The 26,985-nt window shown below is 63.6% G+C and overlaps 5 protein-coding genes across 5 annotated transcripts; all 5 read right to left on the reverse strand.

Moving 5' to 3' along the window:
- Positions 1-227: 227 nt before the first annotated feature.
- Positions 228-6,095, reverse strand: LDBPK_140810 (hypothetical protein, conserved; the record flags this gene model as incomplete). Its single annotated transcript, XM_003859401.1, has 1 exon — positions 228-6,095. One exon carries the CDS (start codon positions 6,093-6,095, stop codon positions 228-230), a length of 5,868 nt encoding a protein of 1,955 aa, XP_003859449.1.
- Positions 6,096-6,982: 887 nt separating this feature from the next.
- LDBPK_140820 (guanine nucleotide-binding protein-like protein) lies at positions 6,983-8,236 on the reverse strand (the record flags this gene model as incomplete). The annotated part of the gene is made up of 1 exon (XM_003859402.1): positions 6,983-8,236. One exon carries the CDS (start codon positions 8,234-8,236, stop codon positions 6,983-6,985), a length of 1,254 nt encoding a protein of 417 aa, XP_003859450.1.
- A 2,573-nt stretch (positions 8,237-10,809) lies between these two features.
- Positions 10,810-12,003, reverse strand: LDBPK_140830 (hypothetical protein, unknown function; the record flags this gene model as incomplete). Its single annotated transcript, XM_003859403.1, has 1 exon — positions 10,810-12,003. One exon carries the CDS (start codon positions 12,001-12,003, stop codon positions 10,810-10,812), a length of 1,194 nt encoding a protein of 397 aa, XP_003859451.1.
- Positions 12,004-12,982: 979 nt separating this feature from the next.
- On the reverse strand, positions 12,983-13,543 carry LDBPK_140840 (hypothetical protein, conserved; the record flags this gene model as incomplete). The annotated part of the gene is made up of 1 exon (XM_003859404.1): positions 12,983-13,543. One exon carries the CDS (start codon positions 13,541-13,543, stop codon positions 12,983-12,985), a length of 561 nt encoding a protein of 186 aa, XP_003859452.1.
- A 660-nt stretch (positions 13,544-14,203) lies between these two features.
- LDBPK_140850 (hypothetical protein, conserved) lies at positions 14,204-26,893 on the reverse strand (the record flags this gene model as incomplete). Its single annotated transcript, XM_003859405.1, has 1 exon — positions 14,204-26,893. One exon carries the CDS (start codon positions 26,891-26,893, stop codon positions 14,204-14,206), a length of 12,690 nt encoding a protein of 4,229 aa, XP_003859453.1.
- Between the last annotated feature and the right edge of the window lie 92 nt (positions 26,894-26,985).

Consider the following 26,985-nt stretch of genomic DNA (forward strand, 5'->3'; position numbering starts at 1 on the left):
ACACTTGCCATTCGCCGCCTATCTTTGTTGCTTGCTCCAATTTTTTTTTAGTATAATGTTCGCTGCCCGCATCCTCGTTTCGTGATTATGAGCCTCCCGCCAACGGAAATGTGCGCGACGACGCGCACAGCCGGCGAGAGGGGGTTAGGGAGGCGAATGGGAGAAAGGGATAGGCCGATCACACACCGACACAGCGACGTAGAGAGACGCGCGCTTGAGCAAGTTAGCTAGTTCGTGTCCGCGTCGTAGGTATCAGCATCTCCGACCGGTGCAGCAGAGGCGGCAGCGGCATAGGCAGACCGCTTGGCTCGAGCACGGATCGATGACACTGCTTGCGACGGTGTCACAGGGCTGCCCTTGACCTCCATCTCGGCTCTGCTTGGACGAGGCGACAGCCCTGGTGATCCGGTCCTCGATGATACACTGCCAACAGAGCCTGGTCCTCCTCTTCCAGCGCGCACCTCTGGGGAGCAACTGGCATCATCCTTGCTTGGCTCATGACTGTGAAGCGGAGACCGCGACGACACCTGCTTCCTCTGTTGGTGCTGCTGCAAGGTCTGCTCCTGTCGACGTCTTCGCCGACCCGTCTTCTTGGCCTTGCGACGGTGCTGCTCTTCAGCACATAATGCTTCATATGTGCTCCCATCTCCGTTTCTGCTCTCTGTGCGTCGCCGTGGGTGATCCTCATCGGCGCCCTTGCCACTATCCTCGTGGTCACTGCTCGCTCGCCAGCGCTTCCGCGGCTGCATCACCTGCATGGATGGCGTCTGCCACTGCTGCTCATCATCCTCGCTCGACGCGAAGGAGAGGGGTTGGCGGCAGGCGTGGGAATCACTTTCTCTTTCAACGTCTGAGTTGCTGTTCGAGGGGCGTTCCTCGTCATCGTTGTCGCCGTTCTCGCTCGCTGGCGGCTTGTCGCACCAGCGCCCAGGGGGTGATGTTCGTCTGTCCTGCTCGCCTCCACCGCTCACGCGCTCGGCCCGACGGGCAGCCCCCTTTCCCGCCACCACCCCCGCTCCTCGCGACAAAGTAGCGGCTCTGACGCGCGCCTCTTGCCACGCTACCTCCGAAGGCGGCAAGGCGAAGTTGTCACCAACGCCGTCCTCGACCGCTACCGCAGCCGCACCAGCGCCACCACCGCCACTGCCACGCACGTCGCCAAAGGTGTGCTTGTTGCTGCGCTGCTTACTCGGGTTTACACTGCCGCTGAGACCAGACGCACTCTTCTGTGCCGACTTGAGGCGTACGCTGGACTGCTGCGGCGGTGAGCGATGCTGATGCTGCCGTCGCGGGCTGCGGCGGCTCGACTGCGACGACGAGACAGGGGATAGGGACTGTGACGGCCGCGGTGAACCATCGCCACCCGCGGCGGCGTCGCCACGTTGGCGCGGCTGCGGGGCAGCTGTTCGAATGGGCGGAGACACTTGCTGGAAGTGCGGTGGCGAGCGTTGGGCAGCAGCGGTGCCACCATCGCCGCCAGCCGGTTTCGGTGGCAGCGAGGGGGACGCGAGCCGCGGCGGAGGCGAGAGACGCAGCGGTGTGGAAAAGCCGGCACCCGCCGCGGTGGCTGCGGCACGCGCCGGGGTGAGAGGGCTCCCGTTGTGCAACTTCGGCGACCGCGGCGGCTGCCGCGCGGTCGCCATCTTTGGCAGCTTCCCTTCTGCGGCCAGCTGGAGTAGCACGATCCTCCGTCGCTCGTAGGTGCTGATGAAGCTGTAGAGGCGGCGCAGACGCCGCCGGCATTCCTCGGCGTGGAACACGTTGAAGGGCTTGTGCGTGATGAGGACTTCACTGGGCAACTCCAAGGCACCAGCTCCCCTGCCCGTGCCAGCGCTACCACCTTCACCCCGCCGCGTGGGCCGCGACGCCGTCGTTGGCCCTGGCCGTCGAGCACGCCGATCCTGCGGCGACGCCCTGCGCCGCCTGCCCCTCCGGGCAGTCGACTCGGCCTCGTCCTCGTCTTCGTCCTCGTCGTTGTCCCCGCCGCTGGTGGACAGGAGTGACGCTGAGAGGTCTGTTGCTGACCCGAGCAGTACTTCCCAGTACGGCGGTAGAGCCTGCCGAAGGAGGCGCATGACGTCGTCGCACCGCTGGCGCTCCGTATTGACTTCGGTCGCCTTCTTCTTCAGCATCCTCTCCTGCTGCTCGTCGCCGTCCCCGTCGATGAAAGCCTTCGGCAGGCCGCGATCCTCGTCGTCGCCGCCCTCGTCGTCGCTGTCGTCGTCGTTGTCGCCCCGACCGCGCCGTCGGCGCCGCTGTCCCCTGAGGGGCTGCTGATGTTGTCGTGCGCCTAACAGCAGGTTCGACGTGGGCTTTGCGATGTCGGCCGTGCTCTCCGCTAGCTCCAGGTCCGGCAGTGGCAGCCCATCGGCGACGCATACGTCCCGCGCCCTCCAGCCGCCACCACCGCCGCCGCTGCAGCTGTTGGGTGCGCACCCCAATGGCGGGGTGCGCAAGCGATGCGCTGTCGGCGTCGAGACGGCGTTGTGGGAGGGTGTAAAGGCCGAGGTGGCCGTCGAAGAGCGCGGGATAGGGCTGCGGATGGGTGCCACAGAGGGCGGGGTCATTGTGTAGGGCTGCCGTGCCAGCGGCGGGGAAAACCCGCGAGGCCGGCCGTTGTTGTGCCATACTCCGCCGCCACCGCCGCCGCCGCCGCAGGACGCAGCAAAGGCCGAGGAGGCACCACCAAGGGGTGCGTTGGTCGAGGCAGACACTGCCAAGAACTTCGACTTTGGGCTGCGTGACAGCTTCGGCGTGCCAGAGTGGCTGTTGCGATAAGCTGGCGGTGACCAACCGGTGGCTGCCGCACTGCCAAAACCCTGCTGCAGCGAGTCCACCTCCGCTTGCATACGCTGCTCCTCGTCGTCCACATAAAGCAACTCCTCCACCCAGTTGCTGAGTGCTGCAGCGGTGCTGTTTGCAGATGCCGCCGCGACCGACTCCACAAGGCGCAGGTGGATCAGCTCTAGGAGCCCCACCAGCGACGCGTACATCGCCACGACGCGGTCTTCAGAGAGCCCTGCGAGGAGCGACACGTGCGGCAGGCAGAGGTAGTTCCACTGTAGATCGCGACGCAGCTGTTGAACATCCAGCGGTGGCGCCGAGGCCAGCAACGTCTCTGCGTCACCCCACCCCAGCAGCGTCGGACCCATCGAGATCAGTTGGCCGCCGGCGCCACCAAAAAAGGACGGGAACTGCTGCAGCTGGCGAGCGACGGTGCTGGCGTGCTCGCGGATGGAGGCGAGTGCGTCGAGGCGCGACGCCAGCATCGGTACTCGCATGCGGCGCCTCACGCGCGCACACTTGTCGAGGCTGCGAACAACGTTCCCCCATGGGTCACCAACAGACGCTGTGCTGATACCCAGCGCCATTTCCATCACCAACCGTGTTGCCTCCGTCTCCACCGCCGCCACCACTGGGGGCACGACGTGCATGCTCAGGTGGTCGACATGCTTCTCCTTGGCGTTCATGTAACACAGGGACATGCGATTTGTGTACCGGTTCAGCGTGATCGTCTTGCGGCCGGAGCGCAGGCACGTGAAGATGGCGAGGCCTTCTTGCCAGAGGACGCTCGACAGGAAGTAGACGCCGTTGAAGTGCTTTTCGACTTCGTCCGTGACGCGGAGAACAAAGTTCAGCTGGTACAGCTGTGGGGCCTGATGCTTGCGGAGAACGCGCTGCACCAGCCGCGTCAGCGCCGCTTGCCGGTCCCGTGTGGAGTTCTGCGCATCGTTCAGCTGGCGCAGCGCCGTGAGCAGTGGCAGGCGGTCGCCGGAGTGCAGGGCCATGTACGTGCACATCCACGACGACGTCAGCGGCGACAGACGCCGGGCCAGCGGCATGACGTCGTAGGCGCCACGCAGCACCGCCGTGCGCAGCGTGGCGACGAAGCCGCTCGTGGGTCCTTGGTAGATGCCGCTGCGTAGCGCCATGTCCGCCAACTCCATTGGGGTCATGCGGAACACCGCCGCAAACACGTGCAGGAGCGCGTTCGCACACGGAGAGGTGAGGATCCACTCGAAGCGCTTGTAGAAGGGCGAGGTGGACGTCGTGAGGAAGAGCTGCTTGGCGCGGTCAACGTTGCCATCGTGCCGACGCGCGTGCCGCTCGGCCGCGGCTAGCAGTTGCGGGTCTTTCATGCCTGCCAACTCAGTCAGCGTTTTCTCCCACGAGGCTAAGATGCCGTGGCGGTCTTGCGCGGCATCACCGTCGGCTGCGCCGTCGCCGCTATCCTGCCTCTTCTCTGCCGCCACGACGTGCTGATGATAGCTGTGCGCATCGCGGTACGCTCTGCGGGTGGGGTACAGCCCGAGGGCGTCGAACCACATCCCAATCCGTTGCGCGTTCTGCGCCGCTGCCGCAGGCGAGGTTGAGGAGACGGCGATCGGCTGCGCATCCACCCGCCGCGCGAGCTCGAGCGCGACGATCATTGCTGTATGCTCTGGGCAGAGCCCTGATACACCTGCCGCCGCGAATGGCACGGGACAGAGCGGCTCCATCTTCTCCTTCAGCGCCTTCATTGTTTCCACGCGCCCCGGAACGCGCCCCGGATGCCACAGCACACTCGGAACGCCGTACGCGGCGGCCACCGTGAAGACGTTCTGCAGGTGCTGCAACGACACCTCAGTCGACTCAAAGAAGGATGGCGCGGAAACGCCGAGGAGGGCGCTGATCAACTCCACGTCTACCCACTGCAGCTCCACGTCAGCGCAGTGGGTCTCTGCCCCCGCCGCCTTGTGTGGCCCACGGTGCTGGCTAGTTTCCACTGTTGCCGATGCTGTGGCTCCTGCAGCTGCTGCGGAGGCTGGAATACGCCCGGCTAGACAGAATAGCGGGAACAGCGACACAAAACGATGGAGGAGGAGGCTTAGGTACAAGGCAGCGGCCCGAAGGCCGGGTGCCGTGCCGCGCGGGAGTCCGGGGATCGTCAACAGAGTCCCCATGTCGTACGCCGCCCGGAGAACCATCGGCAGCGACTCGCCCGCCGGTAGGAGGACGCTGCTGCTGCTGCCGGTTCCTCCACCTGTTCCTGCGCCGGCAGCGTTGCTGGCCGCTGCGCTGCCATGCCGCTCAGCGCGATGGCTGCCGCCGGCAGACGATGGAAAAACACCTGCATGAGTGCCCGTTCCATTGGTCGACGATGATGCCGGAGTACGCTGGTTAGCTGGCCTCGCTGCGCCGTCCACGCGGTTGCCTGAGCCGCCTACGGTGGCCGCCGAGATGGGCCCTGCTGGCCCTAAGAGGGGAATGCGCTGCAACCACTCGTAGAAGAAGATGTACGCGTCGATGGGGCCGCCGCCGCCTGCACCGCTGCCGCTGCTGCCGGGCTGCTTCCCTGCCCGGGCGCGGCCTCCAACGGCAGCAAAGCCGCCGGTGTCGTCGTCGTCATCGCCGCTGTCCTCCATGCCTGCATGATCCTGCTTCGCCGCCGTCGTGTCCTCCACAATGGCGTTGCTGCGAGTCGTGCCAGCGCCGCTCAAGCAGAAGGCGCACTGGAACTCGACGTCGCCGGATGGCATCCACGCGTCCTGCATGCCGCATTTCGTGCAGCTCGGCGGTCGATAGGACCACCAAACGATATACTCGATCTTGTCGTAGAGTCGCCACGTCGTGGCGGTCCACGGGTCGGCAAACACGTCAACGAAGGCACCGTGCAGAACGGCGTGATCGGCCGGTGCTGCTGCGGCTGGGCCGGGCTGGGGATGATTCAGACAGTGATGGAGGTCGCTGACGCCGCCGTCCACAAGGTAGGACGAAGGATCGTCGTCTTGGTCAGATGGAGCGGCCACCGGCAACGGCGACGCCTGTGCATCATGCAGCGCCCCAGGGAAAGAGGAGGCGGCGCAGAGGCCGCCGCCCGCGCCTCCGTTTGAGAGCGGCGTGGACGCATAAGCTTTCGCGCAGCTTCCGCTGTTCGAGAGACTCACTGACGTCGGCGTCGATGGAGCGCTGAGTGGCCAACTGTGCTCCCCCACCGAAGCGGGCGTTGCTGATGGCTGTACGTGCTGCTGCGTGACGGCACTGATTAAATTGCGCACGAGCGCCTCCAGCTCTAGCAGCTGATTGCGCGTCAGCGGCGTGATGCGCTGCGACATGACGTGCGCGCCCGTGCCCCACGAAAAGAAATGCGCGTGCGTGCGTATGCTCTTGCTACCGAGGTTACGCGTGCGTTGCCGTGCCGATGATGCCGATCGACAAGGCAACGCGCATTCGAGGTGCCGAGAGTTGACAAGGGCATAGGCCAACAGAGAGAGGAGGGGGGAGAGATGCGGCAACAGACAAGACCAGTGGATCATTGGCGTGCAGACAAGGCACCGTGCAGCTTCATGTCGGTGATCCTTGGCATGCGCGCGCAGAGCGGCCCAAGGCAGAGGACAAGCTCTACGCGCCTGTTGGAGGCCCTCTACACCGACGCAGGCCTGCATCTGCTGTCTTCTCTTCACGTTCCTTTCAGCTCCCTCTCTGAATCTGAGCCACCTCACCGGAACAACCGGAGAAAGTGAGATGCGGTGCGCCCGCCCTCCCCGCGGGAGGGGGGGGGGCTCGTCTCTCCCATTCCTTTCGCGATTTCGCTTTTGCAGAGAAGGCCAGAGAGCGTGCACGCGTGTGCCCGTGTGCTCCTGCGCGCCCCTCCACCGTCCACTGTCCACCACCACCACGACACACACACAAAATACATAACACCAGCGCTTCCGCAGACACTCAACATAGCCAACAAAGAGCGCGAAGAAGGGGAAAAACGAGGAAAGGGTGCACGCGGGATAAGGAGACGTGGGCGAGAGGGAGCTGCTGCACGACGCCATACGTGCACGGCATTACGGCGCTCTCTCTCTCGCTCACACAAACACATACAAATGTATGCATATATGTACATACAGATGCATATATATAAATAGAGAGGACACCGGAAAGGGGTGGGGTAGGTGGGGGGGGGGGGGGCTGAAGGCGGCGAGATAAAAAACACCATCATCCTTGTCGCTTGTCAGCACCCCCACCCTCCACTACATGTAGGCGAGGCTTCGTATGCACCGGAACCCGCTTCAGAGCTGCCGAAGCCTCTTAGGTCCAGCGTCTTCTTGGCTTGTGAAGACGGCTGCCGCTGCAACCGGCCAGCCGAAGGAGAGGCGCCGGTATACCCGCTCACCAGCGGCGTCGACACCACGCGTGACAGTGACAATGAAGCACCGTCTCCGTCGGGCCAGCCGCGGCGTCCCTCAGCGCCATCCGTCAAATCCGCCGAAGAGGCAGAGGCAACGGCAGCTGCCGTTTGCATCTGCGCCTCTCGCACTGAGGCACCACTGACGTGGCTGCTGCACCTTGTCTGATATCTGCCGGAGAAAATGCCGTTGTTATGCAGCGATGCTGCTTGCACGGCATCTACAGCGAGTATGAGGTGCGTGAAGGCTTCCAGCACTCCTTGCCCTGATAGCGCCGACGTCATAAAGTTTCGCATGCCCATCGCGTGTGAGATGCGATCCGCTTCCTGCTGCAGCGCCTCGAGCGAGCCCGCAGTCGTCGACGTTGCGGCTGCGTTCGCGTCCAGCAAGTCCAGCTTAGCGCCGACGACGACGCACACGCAGTTGTCGCGCGCCAGCTGTGTCACCTGCGCTGCCCAACGTGGAACGCTCAGCAGTGACTCGTGCCGTGTCACATCGTACACGATGATGGCGCCGACCGCGTTGCGGTAGAAGGCGTTGCTGATGACGCCCGCGTTGCGCTCCTGGCCGGCAGTATCCCAGAGCTGCAGCACGACTGTCTCGGTGACGCCGACAGGCCCAGATGGAATTCCGACCTCCCGAGAGCAGAACTCCACCCCGATCGTGGAGGGCAGCGCCGGGTCGTACTCGTTGTAGCAGTACCGGTGCATGAGATTCGACTTGCCCACGCCTGCCTCGCCGACGATAAGCACCTTGTACGTCCGCAGAAATTCGTTGTGCCGGCCGACCGCGGATGGCATGAGCAGCGCTCCGCCAGCGTTTGCAAATGCATCACTTCCGATCGAGATGCTAAGAGGACGCGGACTGGCGACGTGGGTGCTGCTTGCCGGCGGTGCAATCGCACCTGCGTCAAAGGAGGTCGACGGGCCACCCACGGACACGATCGAAGAGGCGGCGGCGTGGGATGCCGTAACCAGCGAGGAAGACGGCGCACCAATCACCGAGGCCCGGTGGGCGGTCGCTACGCTCTCCATGTCCTGCAAGTGGCCAGCATCGCGGGCGTCATCCTGCTTGTCCATCGGGTCCTGCGATGCACACGGATGGGGGCGCGTCAGCTTGCGTGCAGTGCCGTTTCTCTTTCGAGGAGAAGAGGCAAGTCTCTCCCTTGTCGATGTGAATGACTAAGAGGGGGTATTATCACCGCCCCCTCCCCCCCCCCACAGCGCGACACACACACACACACCTGACGACTGTCAAGGCAACACCTCGAGCGAGAGGTAGCAAAAAATATATGAGAAGGAACCGCAGCGGGCGGCCCACGGCTGCTAGCAAGATGGCTACGATAAAGAGGCAAACACAAGAGCAAGCGATGGCCCACGACTGCAGAGACGTGACGCAGAGAGCAGCGCTCTGCCCCGCTGTGACACCACACACGACACACACACACGAGAAAAGGGAACACCTGACACAAACGCGCGCACACTCTCCCTCCCCGCATCGTCAAGATAGCCGAGGCACGTAGGTGGGGTGGGCGGGGTTGGGTTCAGGCAGGGAAGGGGGGGGCGCTGAGGATTGGATCAAGTGAAGACCATCGAGCACGAGTGGGTGATGGTGGGGTGGAGACGTGTTAAGATACTCAATATCTGCAGACATCCAGACGTCAATGACATTTGGCCGAAAGCAGTGGAAGGACCGCAGAAAGGCGGAAAATGTGCGCGTGCGCCGGAGACCACACACACAGAAAAGGAAAAGGTGGCGTGTGCACCCCTTTACATCACGAGGCGGCCAAAGCGGGCGATAAGTCGAAGTGCTGAGGGAAAGGCGTATGATACGAGAAGAGGAAGGCATTATGTGTAAGAGTGGCACCGGCGGACCATGTTGCTGCAGGGGGAGACCGACGATGATGGTGAGCATGTGCGGCCATCACGTCGATCATTTCATTGCATCCTCTGTGACCCTTGTTCCGCTACGCGTGCGATCCGCGTTTTTTTTTTGTCCGATGTGTCCGCTGCGTGGCGAACGAATGCGATGGCCTCCCTTACCCTCAAGTGGCAGAAAAGGAGAGGAGGGATAGCAGCTGAGCGTCGATGCGGCCGTTGCCTTATTGCCCTTTGCTCGATTGCACCGCTGTGCCTTGGAGAGCGGCACCGGCAGGGTACATAGACAAGAGAAATACCGGCAGCCTTACGCGCACACATACACCTAATACATGCCCATACCATACACATGCACGTGTGTACATCATCCACACACCGGCACACACAGAGGGAGAGAGGGAGGGAGAGCGCGGCGCAAGCCAGCAAGAGAGAATCCCACGACAAGGAAGACAAGAGAACACAGACAACGGCACAACAACAGCAACCAAACGTACAACAATGCGAATAGGGCCGCCAGGGGTGGTGGTGGCGAGCGAGGGGAGGGGAGAGCAAAAAAGGAAACGAACACACCGGAATAATAAAACAAAGTGGAATAGCAGCCATGCGGGGCACGCGAGGATGAGGAGCGTAACACACAAGGGGGGGGGGGAAGGGGAGGGGAGTGTGCACCGTTTGTTTATGGACGTCCTCATCGGGCGTGTAAAACAACGCAGTCGACGATACGCCTCGTCGAACATGCAGGCCTCCGAGCGGAGCCACAAAACCGGAGAGTCGGTGGTGGGGTGGTGTATGAGTTGCTGCCTGGTAAGTCGACAGCAAGAGGAAGACACGAGACCGCAAAACGAAAGGGATGAATAGGAAATAATCATGACAGACAGAGGCGGGGGAGCAGCGGTATCGTTCGCCCGCTGGAGCACTTGCTGCTGCCGTCTTGCCGCTCTTCACACACAGCATCAGCGGGGCGTGCAATGAAAGATGGAAGAACAAGGGAGGGGGGGGGAACACACATACACATAGACATGTAATCACAGAGAACCAAAAAATGTTTTTTTTTTTCCTTTCAGCGTGCCCGCTCTGCCATGAGCATGACAGCAAAGATTGCGGATGCACAGCCGTAGTTCGCCCTGGCCCGGCTGCACTGCGGCTACGCCAAGGCACCAGGCCAATCAGCGCTGTGGGGCGTCGTTGAGCTCATTGCCATTCCACCGCATGCAGCGCAGGCTCAGTCCAGGATCGCGCCCGGCATCATCGCTGCAACGCAGCGAACGCAGAAACGCCGCTGGGGAAAGCATGCCCATGACCGCACGTCTCCTTCGGCACAGCGCCAGTCCAGGCCTGTCCGCCGGGCACTGAGACTCCGCCAGCCGTGCCCGAGGGGTAGGCTGCAGGCTACCTGGCTTGCCCCATAGCGAGTGGGAAGAGGAGGGGAGGGCACTGGGCCGCGTGATATTGCGGGGTGAGGTGGCCGGCATCATCGCCACGTAAGAGGGAGAAAAGACACACGCGAGAAGAGGGACATTCCCATCACGCAAAGAGGCACAGATGCCATGGTGCTTGCCGGGCGAGGATTCGACATACTGGGGATGGGAGCCGAAAAGGGCAGAGGGCGATAAGCACATCACCCACCTCTGGGACGCGCAGACAGGCACGCACAGCCACGCACAGACGGATATACCTATGCCTGCTGAAGAATGCAGAGATGAGCGCACGCCCTCCCCCTCCTCCCTCCCTCCCTCCCTCCCCTCACCGCCTCTGCCCGGCATTCCGCCGTTGAATCAGAAGGCGAAGAGAAAAGCTCCAAAGAGGGTCGACACAAACAGGGACATCATCGCCACGGCTCCCCTCGCACTGTTCTCGTTACTCGGGATGTCGTTGCCTACTTCGGCGGCCACGATCAGGCAGTCTTCGCGCAACCTGCCCTCCTGCAGCGCCCTCATGAGAGCCGCCTTCGAGTCCCGGCTGTTAGCCATGAGGCAGCGACGCCGCAGATCTTCTTCTGACAGCGTCGTAGATGTGACACTTTTGGCATCAGCGGACACGAGCACCGCGGCGGCGACGCCATCGCTGCGACGCTCGATGGCGTCGTGCTCCGCATCCGCTACTTCAATGACCGGCTGCGGTGCCGCGGCTAGGCTGCGCACACCTTGTTCTGGCTGTCTTAGGAGCACCGATAAACCGTGACCGCGGTGCACATGGCTGTGGCCAGCGCGCCTGCGCCCGTGCAGGCCACCTCTACTGTGACCATGAGCCGAATGCTCCCGCGACCGCCGGCTGTAATGCGGCGCCCTACGCTGCCGCGAGGCATGCGTGCCGACGCCGTGCTCGTGGCCTTCGACCTTGTCCTCGGCGACAGCCTCCTCCTCGAAGCGGATCACAAGACGGAGGGAGTCGAGAGGGATGCGGGGCGGCTCCGCGCCAGCGTATGTTGCGGCCGCATTGTCAACGGCTCCGTCTGCCATTGCCTTGCGTTTCTGGGGCGACGTGGTGGCTGCTGGTGTACATCGTTCGGTACGACAGTGGCGCTTCTTCAGGAGAGCTGCGTTCTGTGGCGCGTGAACAGTGGCGTGGCCACGATGATGGTCACCAGCCGGTGTTGAATTCAGACCCGGGTGGACGCGGGTCTGTGCTCCTCGTGGCGATGACGACCCGCACTCGAGGGTTTCCTCACGGGCCTCCGTTAGCGGTGCGAAGCGCCGCGGGCGCGGGTGTGCGATCTTCTTGCCGTCTCTAGGGATCAGCTGATCGCCGTCGAGGAGGTACCACTTCTGCTCGTTCATCTCGCGCACCATCTGTCTGCGCAGCGCATGCGCGTTCAATTCCTTCACATCCAACGCCGCTTTTACCGCTGCGCTCGCCAACCGTGCTGACCGAACGTGCGTGTCCTCATGCGCCGTGACAGGATGATCGTCCACCGCCTTCGCTGCGAGTGAGGCGCTGGAGCACGTCGCGGGAAGCAGGAGCGCCAGCATCAGTGCTACCTCCAGAACACGCAGCAAAACGTGACCGCTGCGCCGGTGTCTCCTGACCCTCGCCGCACTTGATGAGGTCTTCCAAGCAGCCATCGGGCCCAGAGCTTGGAGGAAGGCACCAACCAGTCGCACTCGTCAACGTCTGGCGAAAACAGAGGAGAAGGGGAAGACACGTTACAGATTCGAGCGTGCAGCAAGGGAGGGGATGCAGAGCTGGCGGGACACACACACACACACTCCACGCATGCAGACACCCGAACTCCAGCATCAGGAGCGTGTGTGCCATAAGGGGTCGTGGTAAGACCCGAGGAGGGAGGATAGAAGAAGAGAGACAGTAAAGGTACAACGAGAGAGAAGGGACAGTCAAAGACGCGAGTTCTGACCGTCATCACCTGCACACACACTCACACACAGATATGCATACATCCGTAGCCAAGGCGGGGTACATGCCCTGGCCACCTTGAAAGTCAAAAAAAAAAAACCGCACACTGTTGTAGGCGAAAAGAGACGCTGCGCCGCCAGTGAAGTTGTCATGCGCCCACGACCGCTAGCGCGTGCTCTCGCTCTTCCGTCTTTCTTGCACGTCTTGTTCGATCTCCTTTGTTATGGAAAGGCACGACATGGTGGAGGACATCCGCCCCTCCCCGACAGCGTTAAGGGCGAGCATACCCGCATAACGAGCTCGTCAGGCGGTGATGCTGCGGATTACCCAACGCCGGTGCAGCGATGCACAACAACAAAACATGCCCGCATTCGACGGCTCCAGAAATGGGTGCCGCCGTCCTTCACCACATCAAGGGCAGCATTCGAGGCATTCACAGACACGCAGACACATCGGAAACGACACAACAACATCAACAACAGAAATGCACGTCTGCATCATTCGCCAGCCCCGGTACGTCGACGTTAGGGAAGGAGGGGAAGAAGGAGGAGGAAGGGAGAGGGGTCGTGCGTACGCACGCACGCACACCTGTCGGGGCTACTTCTCCGTCTGAGGGGCCTCCATCATCTCTAGAAAAGCTGAGGCCCCTTCCACCTTATCCCAGTCCTTTGGGTAGTACAAGTCGTAGCCATCATTGGCCGTGAAGACCGGGTTCGGGTGCCTGTCTGCGTGGAAGTCCTTCAGCAGTACACCGTCGTACTTGTCGAGCTCGCCTAACACCGTCGGCTCGTAGACCACCTCACGGATGCGCAGTATTGTAGCTGCGTGCTGCGCGTCCACCCATCGCAAGCGTCGGCGCCCTGGCGTGGAGAAGAGCGACACCACATTGCGCATACGCTTCTGTTCTTCAACGTCCGCGGTCACCCGCACGTGCTCCAGCAGCGGCCGGCCAACGGCGGTAAAACGCGGTCCGCCGACCATGAGCACCTTCTTGAGCGCTATTCGGCTCCCAATTGGCGCGCGCAGACGCTGAACAGCGATGACGTCGCCGGGGCTGATCTTGTACTGGTGATTGCCGCAGTACACGATAGCAAACTTGGGCCCCTCGATGAGGGGCTGCAGCGCCTTGGCGATCGTGGGGTTGGCAGATCGCAACATGGCCGACTTGACTAGGGAGGGAAGGAGCAAAGGACAACAAATCAAATAGTGGGGGGGGGCGGCGCGCGCGCGGAGACTTAGCCCAAGCGTGCGCTCCATCCACAGTGTTGACGAGGTACAGCCGCCCGGGGTGCGTGATGCGGTCGTGTGTGGGGCGCAACGGAGACAGCGCCACACGAGCCGCGTGCGTTTTGCGTCACTTATTCGGATAAAGAGAAGAAACAATCCGGCGAGGAGACAAGGTGTGGGGATGACGGAGCAGTTTCGACCTGCAGTGGTCAGATGCATGACGGGCGATATGCGCAGGCATGAAAGACACGCCACCCCTCCCGGCGCTAAAGTGCGTGCGTGGCGGGTGGTCATGAGTGTTCGGGGCGGACGCACAGCCCGAGAGAAAAGAGGAAGGGAGGGAGCCTTCTGGAGTGCACTTCTCTTCGACAATGCTTGGTCGGTCGACGGAGCAACACTGCTATGGAGAGAGCGAGTGCTCCCACTGGCAAAACACATCGACAGAGAGAGAGGGTTGAAGAGAGTTTCAAGTGTGACGGCACGCGTGCTCACTTCGTGCTGCGCCGGCACCTCGCCGTTTCCCTTCTTCCCTTGCCAGTGCCGCCTTTCTCAGGAAACATGGCGGCACGCGAAAGGGTGCGCAGGACGCCCTTAAAGCGAGGTGTAGCGCTGCCGGTACTCGTTGGGCGTCAGCCGCTTTCGCTCCGTGGTGCCTGGCGGACTTGCCGCGCTGCTGTGGCTGCCGGGGTGGGGGTCCCACAGGAGGGCAATGGGGCTTCTGTAGCCTTCCAGCAGCGTCGGGTCGCGTGCCGGCCACGCCCGCGATGGCGTTCGCAGTGGGGACCGGGATGACCACGACGCCGTGGCCATGGGCAGTGGAGGCGGAGGTTGGGGCAGACGTGCGGCGGCTGCGATCCCGTTCCCGTTGCGCATTTCTTCTTGCGCCACAAGCTTCTGCAGGGTCGATACCACCTGCTGGTCCGCTGCGTGCACCTCTTCAAGCTGGTGAACGCGTTCCTCAAGGCTGGCGATGTGGCGCGCCTTGCTCTGCAGCTCATAGCGCAGCCCTAGCGGGTCGTCGACAGAGACGACCACCATCTCCGGTTGTGCTCGTGGCCCAGCACTCGCGGCCTGCACGTGGGCAACGGCGTCCGGCGCAGGGGGTTGACCGTGACGCTTTTCCCGGCCTCGGCTTCTTCTCTCGTTTTTTCGTTCCGACCCCACCGTAGGGGTGCCGGCAGCAGTTGGCGACGGGGACACCCGTGAGGGTGTCTGCTGCGGCTGCCGCACCGCGCCGATGATGCTACACGCGCCCACCATCAGCTGTGTCTTTGCTTCCATCCACTTCAATAAGCACGTCTCGCGCGCTGACAACCAGCTTCGGGCGCGTTGCTGTGCGTGCGCCTCCTGAGCTGCCCGCGCGCGCAGGAGCTGCCTGTTGGCCTCCTCCGCGGCCTGCATCGCGGCAAGCGTGCGTGCATGCGCCTGCTCCTCGCGTCGAAGAGCATCGGCAATGTCTTGAGCTCGCTGCTCAGCTCGGCTTACTTGACCTTGAGCACTCACAAGCGCCGCCTTGTGTGCTGCTGTGTCGGCGGCTCGCGCCAACTTCTCGGACTGCAACTCTTCCTCTAAGCGCCGCCGAAGCTCATCATGGGCAGACCTGCCCTCCTGTAACGTGGCTATGGTGCGCATATGTGTCTCTGCCTCTCGACGGAGAGCATCCTCAGCCTTCTCCACAGCTTCTTGCTGTTGTGCACGCGCTGCCTCCAGCTCCACTTTCAACGTTTCTATGCGGTCTCGTTGTCGGGAGTGCTCATCCGCGCCGAGCTCCGCGAGATGTAGCCTTTCCAGTACGGCCTCGAAACGCCGGTGCAGCTCCTCCTTCTCCGACTGAGCCTCCTGCAGAGCGGCGGTCGTGCGCTCGTGAGTCTCCCGCTCGCGGCGCAGATCATCCAGCGCAAGATGGGCGGCCTGCTCAGCGTCCGCAAGCTTGCGAGTGACTTCTTCCAAAGCGGTCCTGTGCCCTTCGTCCCTGACTGCTTGCGCACGTTGCATGGCGTGCAGCTCGTCCTCGGAGCGCTGCAGCCGCTCGCTGCTTGCCCGGCGCTGTGCCTCCATCGCAGCGCCGGCGTCCGCGGCGGCCTCCTCGTACTCGCGGCGCAAGGCGCGTTCGCGCTCATCGGCGTCCTGCTGCCACTGTTTGTGAGCAGCGCGGGCGCTGGATAGCTCTTCCTCTAGCACCAACACTCGATCCGTCAGCGCTTTTTGAGCCGACTCCCGCGCTGCCGCTTGCGTCTCGGCGATGATGCAGCGGTGCCGGTGTTCCCTGCTGTCTGCCTCCGCAGTGCGTAGCTGGTCCGTCGTGGACTCGATGCGCTGTCGCAAGGCGGCGATTTGCAACTGCGCGGCCTGCGCCTCAGCTGCGGCGTGCGCCAGTGCTTCCTTCTCTCGCTGAAGGGCCCTGTCGCGCTCACAACGCAACTGCTGCTGAGCCTCTTCACCGTCACGCATAAGGCGATCCTGTGTAGCCATATATGCGGCTGCTGAGTCGGCTGCTGCTGCTGCTCGAGCGCGGCGCTCGGCATCGAGCTCCCCCTTCAAGTGCCTCTGCAACTCTTCGCTGGCTGCCTGTGCCGCGTGCATGGCAGTGAGTGTCTGCATGTGCGACTCTAATTCTCGACGGAGGGCCTCTTCACGCTGATCCGAGTCGTGCTCTTTCTGCCGCTGCTGCACTTGCGCTATAGCCCGCTCGTTCTCTAGCGCCTCCAGCTGCTCCCGAAGCACACGCCGCTCACGCTCAAGGACTCTGATACCGTCCTCGGCTGCCACGCGCTGGGCGTGCTCCTCTGCCGCGTGCGCTTCGACGACATGCAGCTGCTCCATGAGGGTGTTGATGCGTTGCTGCTCTCTCGGTGAGGCAGGTGGTAGTTCACCGTCGCCGGTTGTCAAGTTGAGCCGGGGCACCTCCGCCGCTGGAGGAGGAAAGGACTCGAGTGACGGCGGCGGCGCTGGTGGTGGCGCTGCTCTGGCTTCATCCCGCGCAGAGCGCTCTACGCACGGCAAGGGCCCAGTGCCGCTGGAAAGCGGCGAGAGGCTGCGACTTCGGCTGCGACTCGCACGTGCGCTTCGTCGCTGCTCGCTCTCTAGCCGCTGCGTGAGCTGGTCCACCTGCACCACGTGGGCGTGCCGTTCGGCGTCGAGCAGGGCTCGCCACTGGCCCATGCGGAAATTGGCGTTGCGCAGCTCATCCTCGAGCTCGTGAACGCGGCGCAGAGGCTGCGTGCGCAGCGACGACGGCGATGAATCCGCTGAGGACGGAGGCGGAGTTGCAGCAGGAACAGATGCGACAGGTGCGGCGGCAGCTTTAGACTCGCCAACAACCGTCTCTACCAATGCTGCGGCAGGAGTGCTGGTGAGGCTTCTACTATCTACCTCTTTCGCCCTTTCTTTGCCCGACAGCGTGGAGAACGCCGAGGGCGAGAGCAACAGCTTCTCGGTGCTGGTGGCCACAGTCGCACGCGGCGGCGGCGGTGGCGACGGCGTGGAAAGTCTCTGTTGTTGCTGCTGCGCCTTCTCCTCCGCCACAGTCGCTGCATGCCGGGCGGCACCCAGCGCTGCCTCGGTAGCTGCGAGCTGCTCCGTGAGACATGACATGGCTTTTGCCTTCTCGTGCAGCTCCTGCTCCACCTGCTGCAGCTGCTGACGCAGCTCAACCACGGCGCTGTTCGAGCCGGAGAGGCGTTGCTGCAAATCTGCCAATGCTGTTACGGCGGCCTCGCTGTTCCGCACCGGTGCCCGCTCCCGCCACGGCGATGACGACGCCGTGACTGCGGTCCGTACATGCAGGGCTGCCTGCTCCCTTTCAATCGATGACGCCGACGCAGGGCTGCTACCGTTGGCGTCCTCACGCGTCGGCAAGGAAGGCCGACGCGTTGGCAGTACCGCCGCTTTAATCGAGATCGGCTCCTGCCCTGCCGCATCACCCGCTTCGTCAGCATTGCTGGCAATGGCACGCTGGACAGGCAAGACGCTGTCGCAACAGCTTGCACCGTCACTCTCGTGGCTCACGTGCTCTGTTTCGTCATCGCTGGCGGTGACGTGCCGCTCACCGTGCGTGGCCACGTCAGAGTTGGTGCGTTGCACCGTCGGCGGAGGAGAGGAAGAGGAGGAGATGGACGACGACGGAGTCCCGACAGACATGCGACGAGTGACAGAGCTTGTGGAAAGGGTGCCCTCAGGAGATCGGCGAAATGCTAGCGATGCCGGCGGTCGCCGGCACGACGGCTGCGGGAGTGGGGCAGCCGGCAGCATTCGGGGGAGCGGCAAGGAGATGCCGCAAAGGGATGGCTGCAAGTCCGGCGCCTTACCCGTCTGCTGCAGCACGGCCGGCTGCTCCGACAGGTTGTCTTCATGATCAGCATGCGACGCGTCCTCCGCGACTTCAACGTGCTTCCCTGTGAGTTTCGCACCACCCGCCGCCATAGCAACGGACCCAGCCACGTCATCTTCCTCATCTTTGGGTGCTTCGAAGCCGCTATTGCTCCCCGCCACCTCTGCATCTGCCGCTGCCGCCGTCGTCGCCGCCGCGTCGGCGATGGCACTGTCTTGCATGTCAGAGTCGTCCTCGCGGATGAGAACGGCATGTGGAGTGCCGCTGTGCACGATGGCCGCTGTGACCGCCGACCCATTCTCGTAGAACCGACTGCGTACCTCGAAGGACGGCTCGGAGGACGCCCCAGAGAACATCTTCGACGATGATGGCGATGGCGACGACAGCGGTGGCGGCATCGAGGAGGACAACGCTGCGGATCCTCGTGACTCCGCAATGGAGGACGTTTGCCGCGCCAAGTGTGGCGAGCGCACTGATGGTGAGGAAAGCGTCGAAGGCGGCGCTTGGCGGTCGTCGCCGTTGCCGTCGCCGTTTTCGCTGTGTCTGCCGTGGTGTTGGCGGCGATCGTGGTAGGGCGTCACCACTTGCGTGCCGTGCAAGCCCGAGTCCGCGCTGGGCGCCGCAAAACCGCTCGCCCTGCTGTGCTGCTGTTCATCCGACGTGTGTGCGTCTGTCTCCACGCCATCGGCTGAACCACTGTGCTGCTGCAGCGGCGCGTGTCGCACCTGTGTCAACCACACCATGGGCGTGGTAGAACACGGAGACGACGCTACTACCGCTTCCAGTTCCAATTGCGGTGCCACTGGCGTCGCCTGATTCCACAGAGGAGCTCTCCGAGGGAGCGGTGATGTGTCCTTTGGGGTGAGCGGCACGGATGAAGCATGCGACGGCGCCGCTGCTGGATAGGCTGACAGTATAGTCCTTTGCACATCCACGTCTGCGCTGCTGAAGACCGCGTCGGCGACATGCTGCGACGCTACCGACGGTGGTGATGATCGCACAGAGGAGGACGACGGCCGAAGCGGAGGCACGTGCTGCTGCTGCTGCAAGGAGCTCTGCCGAGAGAGCCGCGCCGGCGAGCTTCCAGTGCTGGGGTCACTCGAGGCCCCAAGAATCAGCACGGCAATCGGCGTCGGCGTCGAGCAAGGTGTCTCAGCGGCGATCGTGTTGCTCATGGCCAGCGCCCCAGCAGGCGCAAGGGACATGAGGGTGAGGGCGGTGCTGGTGCGGCGGAAGGACTGCGGCTCCAACGGCGAGAACAGCTGCGACGGCCCGTGGCTGACGACGGAGTGCCGGCGCCGTACGCTGCAGTCACTGCACAACACGGCAGTGGCAGCCAGCTCCACCGACGTCGTCTCCGGTGGCGACAAGCATTGTGAGCCCTGCATGCCTTGGCTGAGAGAGTGCAACAGGAAAGAGCGCGACGTAGCCAGCGCAGACGTGGACGACGGGAGTCGGGAAGGCAGGTCACTGTCATGTGCGATTGCCGAGGGCGGCAGACTCTTTGCGTTGTCTTTGCTGTCTTCTACGGTAGCAGCGCCACTGAGCAGCACAATGATGCGCTGGCACAGCTCCGCGACTCGCTCGCGGCCCTCCTCGGTTTGTGCAAAGTACAGGAGCTGCGGCGAAATACTATCAGCAAGCGGCAAGGTGACCGAGAAGCTCTCGAGCGGGAAGGCCGCAGAGTCGGTCGCCATCATCTTCTCCGGTGCTGCGTCGCCGTGTGGGCTCCCCACGCCCACGTCACCCTTTCCAGGTACGACCTGCGGCGTCGAGGAAAGCGGCGATGGGGAGATTAAGTCCAGCTGCTGCGGTGAGGCCAAGGTGTCAGCACCACCCGCAAGGAACAAGCTACTATCCGGCGCAGCTGTCGTGGGTTCCGCCGCCGTCGGTGCTCGCTCCTCCTCCTGAAGTGCTATGGCCTGCTCATACTGTCGAGCAGCCATGCGCAGTACACTGCATGTTTGATGAATGTCTCCAAGCAAGCGCTGCGTGCTGCGAAGGCGACCGTGCAGCTCTGCGTTTTCGCGTTGCAGTTCTGCCATCTGCTTCGTCAACTGAGACGTCGCCGCCGATGGCACCGCCCTGGCTGACCAGTCTCGGCGCTCGCGGCTGGCAGCGGGAGCTGTGGAGACGGTCGATCTGGTTGTGGGCGGACTGACGCTGCAGCCTCTCTGGACGAGAGGCTGGGCGGGCCCGTTCGGCGCAGCTTCACAGTCTGTGGCTGTTGCGTCGCCTGCACGTGCGTCATCACGTCCCTTCCCTCTCTTCTTCGCCACCTTCTGCTCCATGTCGAGTGTGCGCTGAGCCCACCACGGCAGCACCCAGCGCAGCAGCAGCGCCTCCACCATCATGTGCTTCGCCTCGGTGACAAAAGGGCTCAGCAGCGGACTCTCAACGGCAACGCCGCGGCCCACATGCACCACAAGACGCTTCACCGATGTCCCTGACGCCATCGCGGCGACTTCGGCGCCCCCCTTGGGTGAAAGCGGCGACTCTCCGGCTGTCCGCGCGGTCGATCCCGTCACCGCATCGCCGCTTTCGCGGGCCCCCACCAGGGAAGTGTGCCTTTGGTGGGCCATCCGCTGAGGCTGCTGCTGCGTCGGCCGTGGAGACTGTCGTGGCTGCCTCTCCTCACCCTCCTCCGCGTCCTCCCCATCCCTTGCACTCTTGTTCGACACCGCCGTTTGCAGGCGGCGCAGGAGGGGGACGGCGAAGATGGGCGTGAGAAAGCTCGACCCGTGCGATGAAATCTGCGCTTGCTGCACTCGCCGCTTAGACGCGTCGCTCCCGGACGAGATGACACACAGTGGCGACCCTTCGTAGTCAGCGGCGGCGCTTTCGGCGGCGGTGGCGACACAAAGCGGGGTTGCCACAGCGATGAAGTCGAAGATTCCTGACGGCGACCGCCCCAGGTGTCTACTCTCGGCTGTGTCCGACGCGGCGAACGCAGGGACATCCATCGCCCTTGGTGGCGAGTGGAGCAGGCGCACTGGTAATGCTGCGTCGACGTCACATGACGCGTCGCTGGCACAGTCGTGATGAAGCTCCAGCGCGGCTTCAAAGCCTTGCTTGGAGGCCAGCTGGCAGCCGCGACTGTTGGAGGCAACCGCGCTGGTGGCGTTGCCGCTGCTTCTGTTTCCACTGAAGCAGTTGCCCAGCACTGGCGCGGTCGTGGCCATGTCGGTCCCTGTGCCTGCAGCCAGCGGCACACACGCCTGTGAGCCGAGCATGGTGCCGTCGGTGCACAGACTCGCGAATAATGGTGGCGACCGCTGCAGCCCCAAGGCTGAGGTGGCTGCTTTGACGAAGTCGTTTGTGGCACCGTCCAATGCGCTGCGGCGGCGGCAGCCGGCGCCGTGGGCGGCATCACCTGTCAGACGCATCGCTCGCCCGTCGAAGGCAAAACTTTGCAAGTCGTACGAGTCGGCCGGGTCGACGGAGTCGGCGCTCCAGCCGCCGAGGGCGCGGGCCACAGACCACCGCGCGGGCGTGGGCTGGAGGACGGCGCGCTGCGCGGGCAAGAGGGAGGATGAGTGGGCCGGATCGAAGCTCGCGTTAACGAAGGACAAGGGCACAAAGCCGACACCGCCCCGCCGCGCGCTGCGGACGACAGGCTGCTGCTGCTGCTGCTGGTCTTGCTGCTCTCGTGGCAGCCGGAGCTTCGGAATAGCCGCACCTATTCTCGTCGTCAGAGGCACCGCTGCAGTGAAGGACAGAGGTGGCGCGCTCTCTTGGTATGGCGTGAGCGGTGAGATGACATCCCCCTCTTCTGACGACACACCAGACGACTCCTCATCGTGCGCGCGCGCGTCTGCCTTGCTACCGCCTTCGTGTCTGTTCACTGCTGCTTCCGACGCCACCACTCTATCTTCCGTAGAGGCTGCCGGCACCGTCGCCAACAGCGGTGCGGCGGCGTCAAGCAGATGGGGCAGCATGAGGCACTCCCCGTACATGTCAAGCACCTCGCGTACAAGCTGCCAAAACTGATGCTCTGTGTGCACTCCCTGCGCACTGCCATCGGCGTCGCGCAGGAGCGCCGTGGCGCTGCCACGACGCAGAAAATCATCAAGAGGCCGGCAGAGAGCATGCAGGTGGAGTCTTGCCAGCGCCCATGTCAAGCGACGCATCACTACATCCAACGGCCGCGTGATGCTCTCGAGCACTTCCTGCCGTATATGCAACAAGCACACCACAGACAGCGTCTGCAGGCGATTCAGAACATCGGCGGGAAGGCTAGGGGAGAGGAGGGAGATGGCGGACGGCGCGGAAGTGCGTCTGTGATGAGGTGTCGCGCCATCTTTGCTAACGTCGCGTCGCCCTCGGTGGCCGTCTACGTGGGACGTGGCACTTGCACTGCTCTGGTCGCTGTCGGGGTCGTCGCGCCGCTCGCACTTGCACTCGTCCTCGTCACATGCATCGCTGAAGCCCACACCACTCTCCACCTCCGCGATAATGCCGGCCAGATGCGCAGGGGCGCCGTCGTCGTAGCACAGCATTGGGGCAAGGGCTGCTCGTACAAACGCCAGTGCAGCGCCGTTGGCCAAGGGTAGAAGGTCGTCGCACCGCAGCGCGCCCCACCGCGCCGCTTCGGCGTTCACCTCCGCTGGGGTGCCGCTTGAGTTGTGCTTCTTCTCACTGCCTGCCGCACCGCAATGGATGCTGCTGTGATCGCGCTCCGTGACGGCTGAGCTGCCATCTCGGTGCGTCTGATTATCATGGCCTCGCAGCTGTCGGTAGCAGGCGTACTGCTCCGCCAGCAGACCGGCAAGCAGTACCGCTGTCGCCACGTCCGAGGCGACGCGCACGGCCAGCGCTTGCGTGTAGCGTAGGTAGGCCACCGAGGTGGTGCACAGAGTGGCGGACACAGCGCTAATATTACCAAGACCTTGCTGCTGCTGCTCCTGCTTCGAAGCGTCGTGGGCCCGACCGCCACTGCCCAGCACCTCGGCCGCCAGCAAGCGCCACAGGAAGAGACTTCGAAAAGGCACGACGGACGCGGCAGGCGCGCTGCTGCGGATGAGCTTCTCCCGCTTGTACCGCCTCCCTGACTTGAGGATGCTGCGTGGTGATCCGGCGATAGAGGAGGACCGCTCGGGCGAGGTGGCGCTCGGAAAGTTGGGCGACTGCCGCAGCAGCGGCGATCCAACCCCACTCTCCGCGACGGGGAGTCTGGCGTCCAGCCGCAGCGGTGTAGAAATCGAGGCATCCTCCAGAAAACTAACACGACGACCGTGTGCATTCGGCGAGTGCGCTGACGCCGCTGCTGTCGCTGACCCCGGCAAAGAGTGTATCGGGCGCAGTCCGTGTGATTGGATAGTTGCCTGCTGCGACGGCTGCTGCCCCGCCGCTGCTGAGCGCGGGTGCTCGGGTGTCTGCTCAGGCACCGGGGCTGAACGAGCCCGCGGGGGTGGCGAGCTGAACGTGTCGTGCGCCGCATTCACCGGAGAGCCATCGGCTGCAAAGAAGAGCTGGTTCAGTAGCAAGTAGGGGAGAAGATCAGCGTCAAACATGCTGTCCCGCACCACGGCCTCCATGGCTGCATCCGTGCCACATGCCAGCGCCACCGTGGCGCTGCTTGCGGTTGTGGTGAAGCTTCCGTACACCATAGACGGCGTCACCGCCTGCACACGACCGAGCAAGACGCGCTGGCTGCGCAAGTGGTAGGGCGCTCGTCGACGTCCCGCCGTGGCGGCAACAGCGGACTCATCGTCATGGCTGTCGTCACGCTCTTTGCCTTCCGACGGTTTGGCGGGCGCCGCTGAGCCTTGGTGAGGCGCAACGCTGCCGGATACGGTCGTCTCGAAAAACAGAGGGATCAGCGCGTCGTGCATCCAGTCCATGATGAGCTCCTCTGTCGACTCGTCCTGCACTGCCGGGGGAGGCGGCTCTGTGGGCGGTGCACGGCACGGGGGCCCTCCCTCCTCACGCCGCGGCCGTGCCCGGATACTGCTATCAGTGTTGCGGTCTTGTAGGCTGCAGCTTGGCGAGACGGGCTGATCCGGCGGCGCTGTGGCAGCACCTTTGCCCCAGCCCAGCAGGGCTCGCAGTCCAAGCCCAGAGCTTCCGAAGAAATGTGATCGCCCAGCGGCAGCGGCAATCGACGAAGCGCTGCCTGCTTTCGTGAGAACACCTTGCGCAGCATCGAAAGGCACTGCGTCATGATCGTCGCTGTCGTCATGGTCGTTGCAGAAGAGTGTCTGACGGACCTCGGCGGCCGTAGCGGCGGCGGACCGCAGCGCTGAGGTCTCTGTCAGCGTAAAGAAGAAGGCCGGTACGGAAGGCAAGGCGGCGCTCTCGGCAATCGACACTGGTGTCGCACTGGCACTGGACGTCTGCCGTGGGTCGCGTTGTGGCTGCTGGCGTGCTCCGCGCCGGCGCCGAATGACCAGCGTGACGTACCGAGCCGTCGTCTCCACCTCTGCAGGTGTGCCGGAGACGTGCACGAAGTGCGCAAGTGCCAGCAGCTTCTCCCACAACGCGCACTCACGACGTGAGAGACAGCGGTCGCGAATCGACAGCGCTGTCGCGCCTTCGAGGCCGCTCGTTGCCGACGCCGAAGCGCCAGCATCGCCGTTAACGTTGCTTCTACCGCTTCGTACCGCACTTCCTCCGTGCGTGGCGCCGCTGCTGTAGTGGACGCCGCGGCGATTCTGGGCCTCCATGCGACGGCGATGACGATCACGGTACACTTCCGGCACATCGGCCTCGTACCGCACCTTGGAAGTGGACTCTTCCTCCAGCGTCACTGCATCCTCGTCGTTGGCCGTCGAGTGGAGGACGTCCTCCCCGGTCACCTCGAGAAAAACAGCGGTGTAGAAGACAGGCGTGCGGAGAGGGTCGTGCGGGGCGTCTTGATGGTTGCGCAGGCCGTCGTCGGACGCAGGCGCGGCCGCGGCGGTCGTTGTGACCCCCGCGGGACTGATAAGATCCGCCGCTGGAAGGAAGCGAACACGAAGACCGTCGCCGTCACCATTGCTTCTGCTGCTGCTTCTGCTGTCGAGTCGGCAAGAGGTGTAGCGGCGGACAAGTCCCACGACGAGAGGCGTCGTACACATCGTGGGGTTATGCGAGGACGAAGGGGGGAAGTTGAGCAGAGAGCGCAGCGCACGCCATAGAGCGCCTCTTGCCGTCAAGAGGGGTGTTGTGGCGTTGATGTCGGCAATGCCGAGCGCCGGCGTACGTGCAGGCAACTCGGAAGGGTGCCTTGGTGCCGTGATGAGGGGCGTGTGCTTCAGGAGCATTCCAATGTCGGTGGCGATGTCCCCTGATAACGCAAGCCCCTCTATCGAGTCCGCTTCGTCTTGCCAAGCGAAACCACTTGCACTTGCACCGCCCGGGGTGACGGTGGGGAGGAGCACTTGGGCAAGCTGCGTGAGGTACAGATGAACGTCCCCACCTTTTCCGAAGCGCTGACTCGGCGCGTGCTCATCGGTATCACTGTCGCTGGCGATGTTGCCTGCATCGCCGCCTGCGAGATAGAAGCGTGCAAACGACGGGAAGTCTATGGAGGGCGGCTGTCCAGCACCAGCATCGCCGATGTCCGCAGCCAGACGGGTGTGTTGCAACATATCGCACAGACGCCGTAAAAGGACGTCGATGACGACGCCCGCCTCATCCTCGTCCTCGTCTTCCTCGGCGCCGTCGCCAACTCGGGAAGACGCAGTGGCAGAAGCACTACCCTCTTCTTGTGCATGGCTCGCCGGCGCATCGCTTCTAGCGGCTCCATGCGCTGCAGGCGCATCGTCGTTGGCCCCACCACCTGCGTTTGCCGCGGCGCTCCGCAGTTCTTGCTCGGCGAAAGTCGTCGCGAGGACGTACTGCGCGATGCGAGACGGCCACGAACGCAGAGCAGCGCGTATCTCGGTTGGGTGCAGCGGGCGGACGGCGCCGCCACGGGAACACGGAAAGGCGGAGCACCCTCTGGTGTGCGCAGGAGGATCGCCTTCTGAATTATCCGCTGGAGGCGGCAACGTGACAGTTCCATCCTTCATGGTATCTCTCGCCGCAGCGCTGTTGCTGCGGCTTGGCAAGCGCGTTGGTGACGTTGATATGACAGCGGCACGGTTGCCGCCGCGCGGGCGCGGTTGGGATGGGGGTATGCCCTGGCTGGTGTACGTGTAGTACAGTTCCTTTGCCTTGGTGCCGCCGCTGGACGCACGAACACGCGGAGACGAGGAGGCCTCTGCGGCGGCGGCGATAGAACTCCTCTGGCTGCGACTACGGGCCTCGGTGTTCCCCCTGCAGCTGTTTTTGTCACCCACTGTCGACGCGGCAGGGTGTCGGGGCGGCGGAGACTGTTCGCCTTCCGCGCTGGCGGCTTGGTTCGTCGTCGTTACCACACGCCGCGCTGCTCTATGTACTTGCGGACTCGCCTCCATCGTTCCTGCTGCTGTGGTGGTGCTGGGGGTACCGAGGGCCTCGCCAATGACCTCAGGCTGATTGGGCAACCGACCTGGCGTGAGCTCGACGTGTAGGAGGCAGCGCAGCAGATGGGCCTCCACCTGCTGCGTGCAGGCGACAAGGTGAACCGCGTTCACGTCGCCATCACTGTCGCCGACTCGCTGCAGTGCCGCGCTGCAAGCCGCCCCGCTGACTGAAGGGGATGAGCGCTTCCTTCTAGCGCCACCCTTCTTGATCGAGTGCAACTCGTCGGCACCTGCGTCGTCGATGGCAGAGGGCACTGTGAGACGATGTTGCACATACCGTGCTATCGCTGTCACCAGCATTGCTGACGCGTCAGCTGACGACACACGCGGCGACGCTGCAGCGCCGAGGGTGCTCGGTGCACTGCTTGCGCATTCTTTCTTGTGGTCAGCGGAGCTACTGGTACCCACGGCAACGCCAGGTGACGGACACGACGAAACAGCAGATTGGACCCCGCTTGTCTTCGTCCTCGCCACGAAGGGAGTAGCGTTGGCGATGATGTTGTCCCCACGCTTCTGCATCATCCGTCCTCCACCCGCTTCGAGGGCGATGATTGTGCTTCTCTCTTCTGCGTGCTAGCCTGCTTGCTGGCTGGCCTGTGATCGGCGCCAAGCGT

This window comes from Leishmania donovani, chromosome 14 (assembly GCF_000227135.1).
Source record: "Leishmania donovani BPK282A1 complete genome, chromosome 14".
Taxonomy (NCBI): Eukaryota; Euglenozoa; class Kinetoplastea; order Trypanosomatida; family Trypanosomatidae; genus Leishmania; species Leishmania donovani.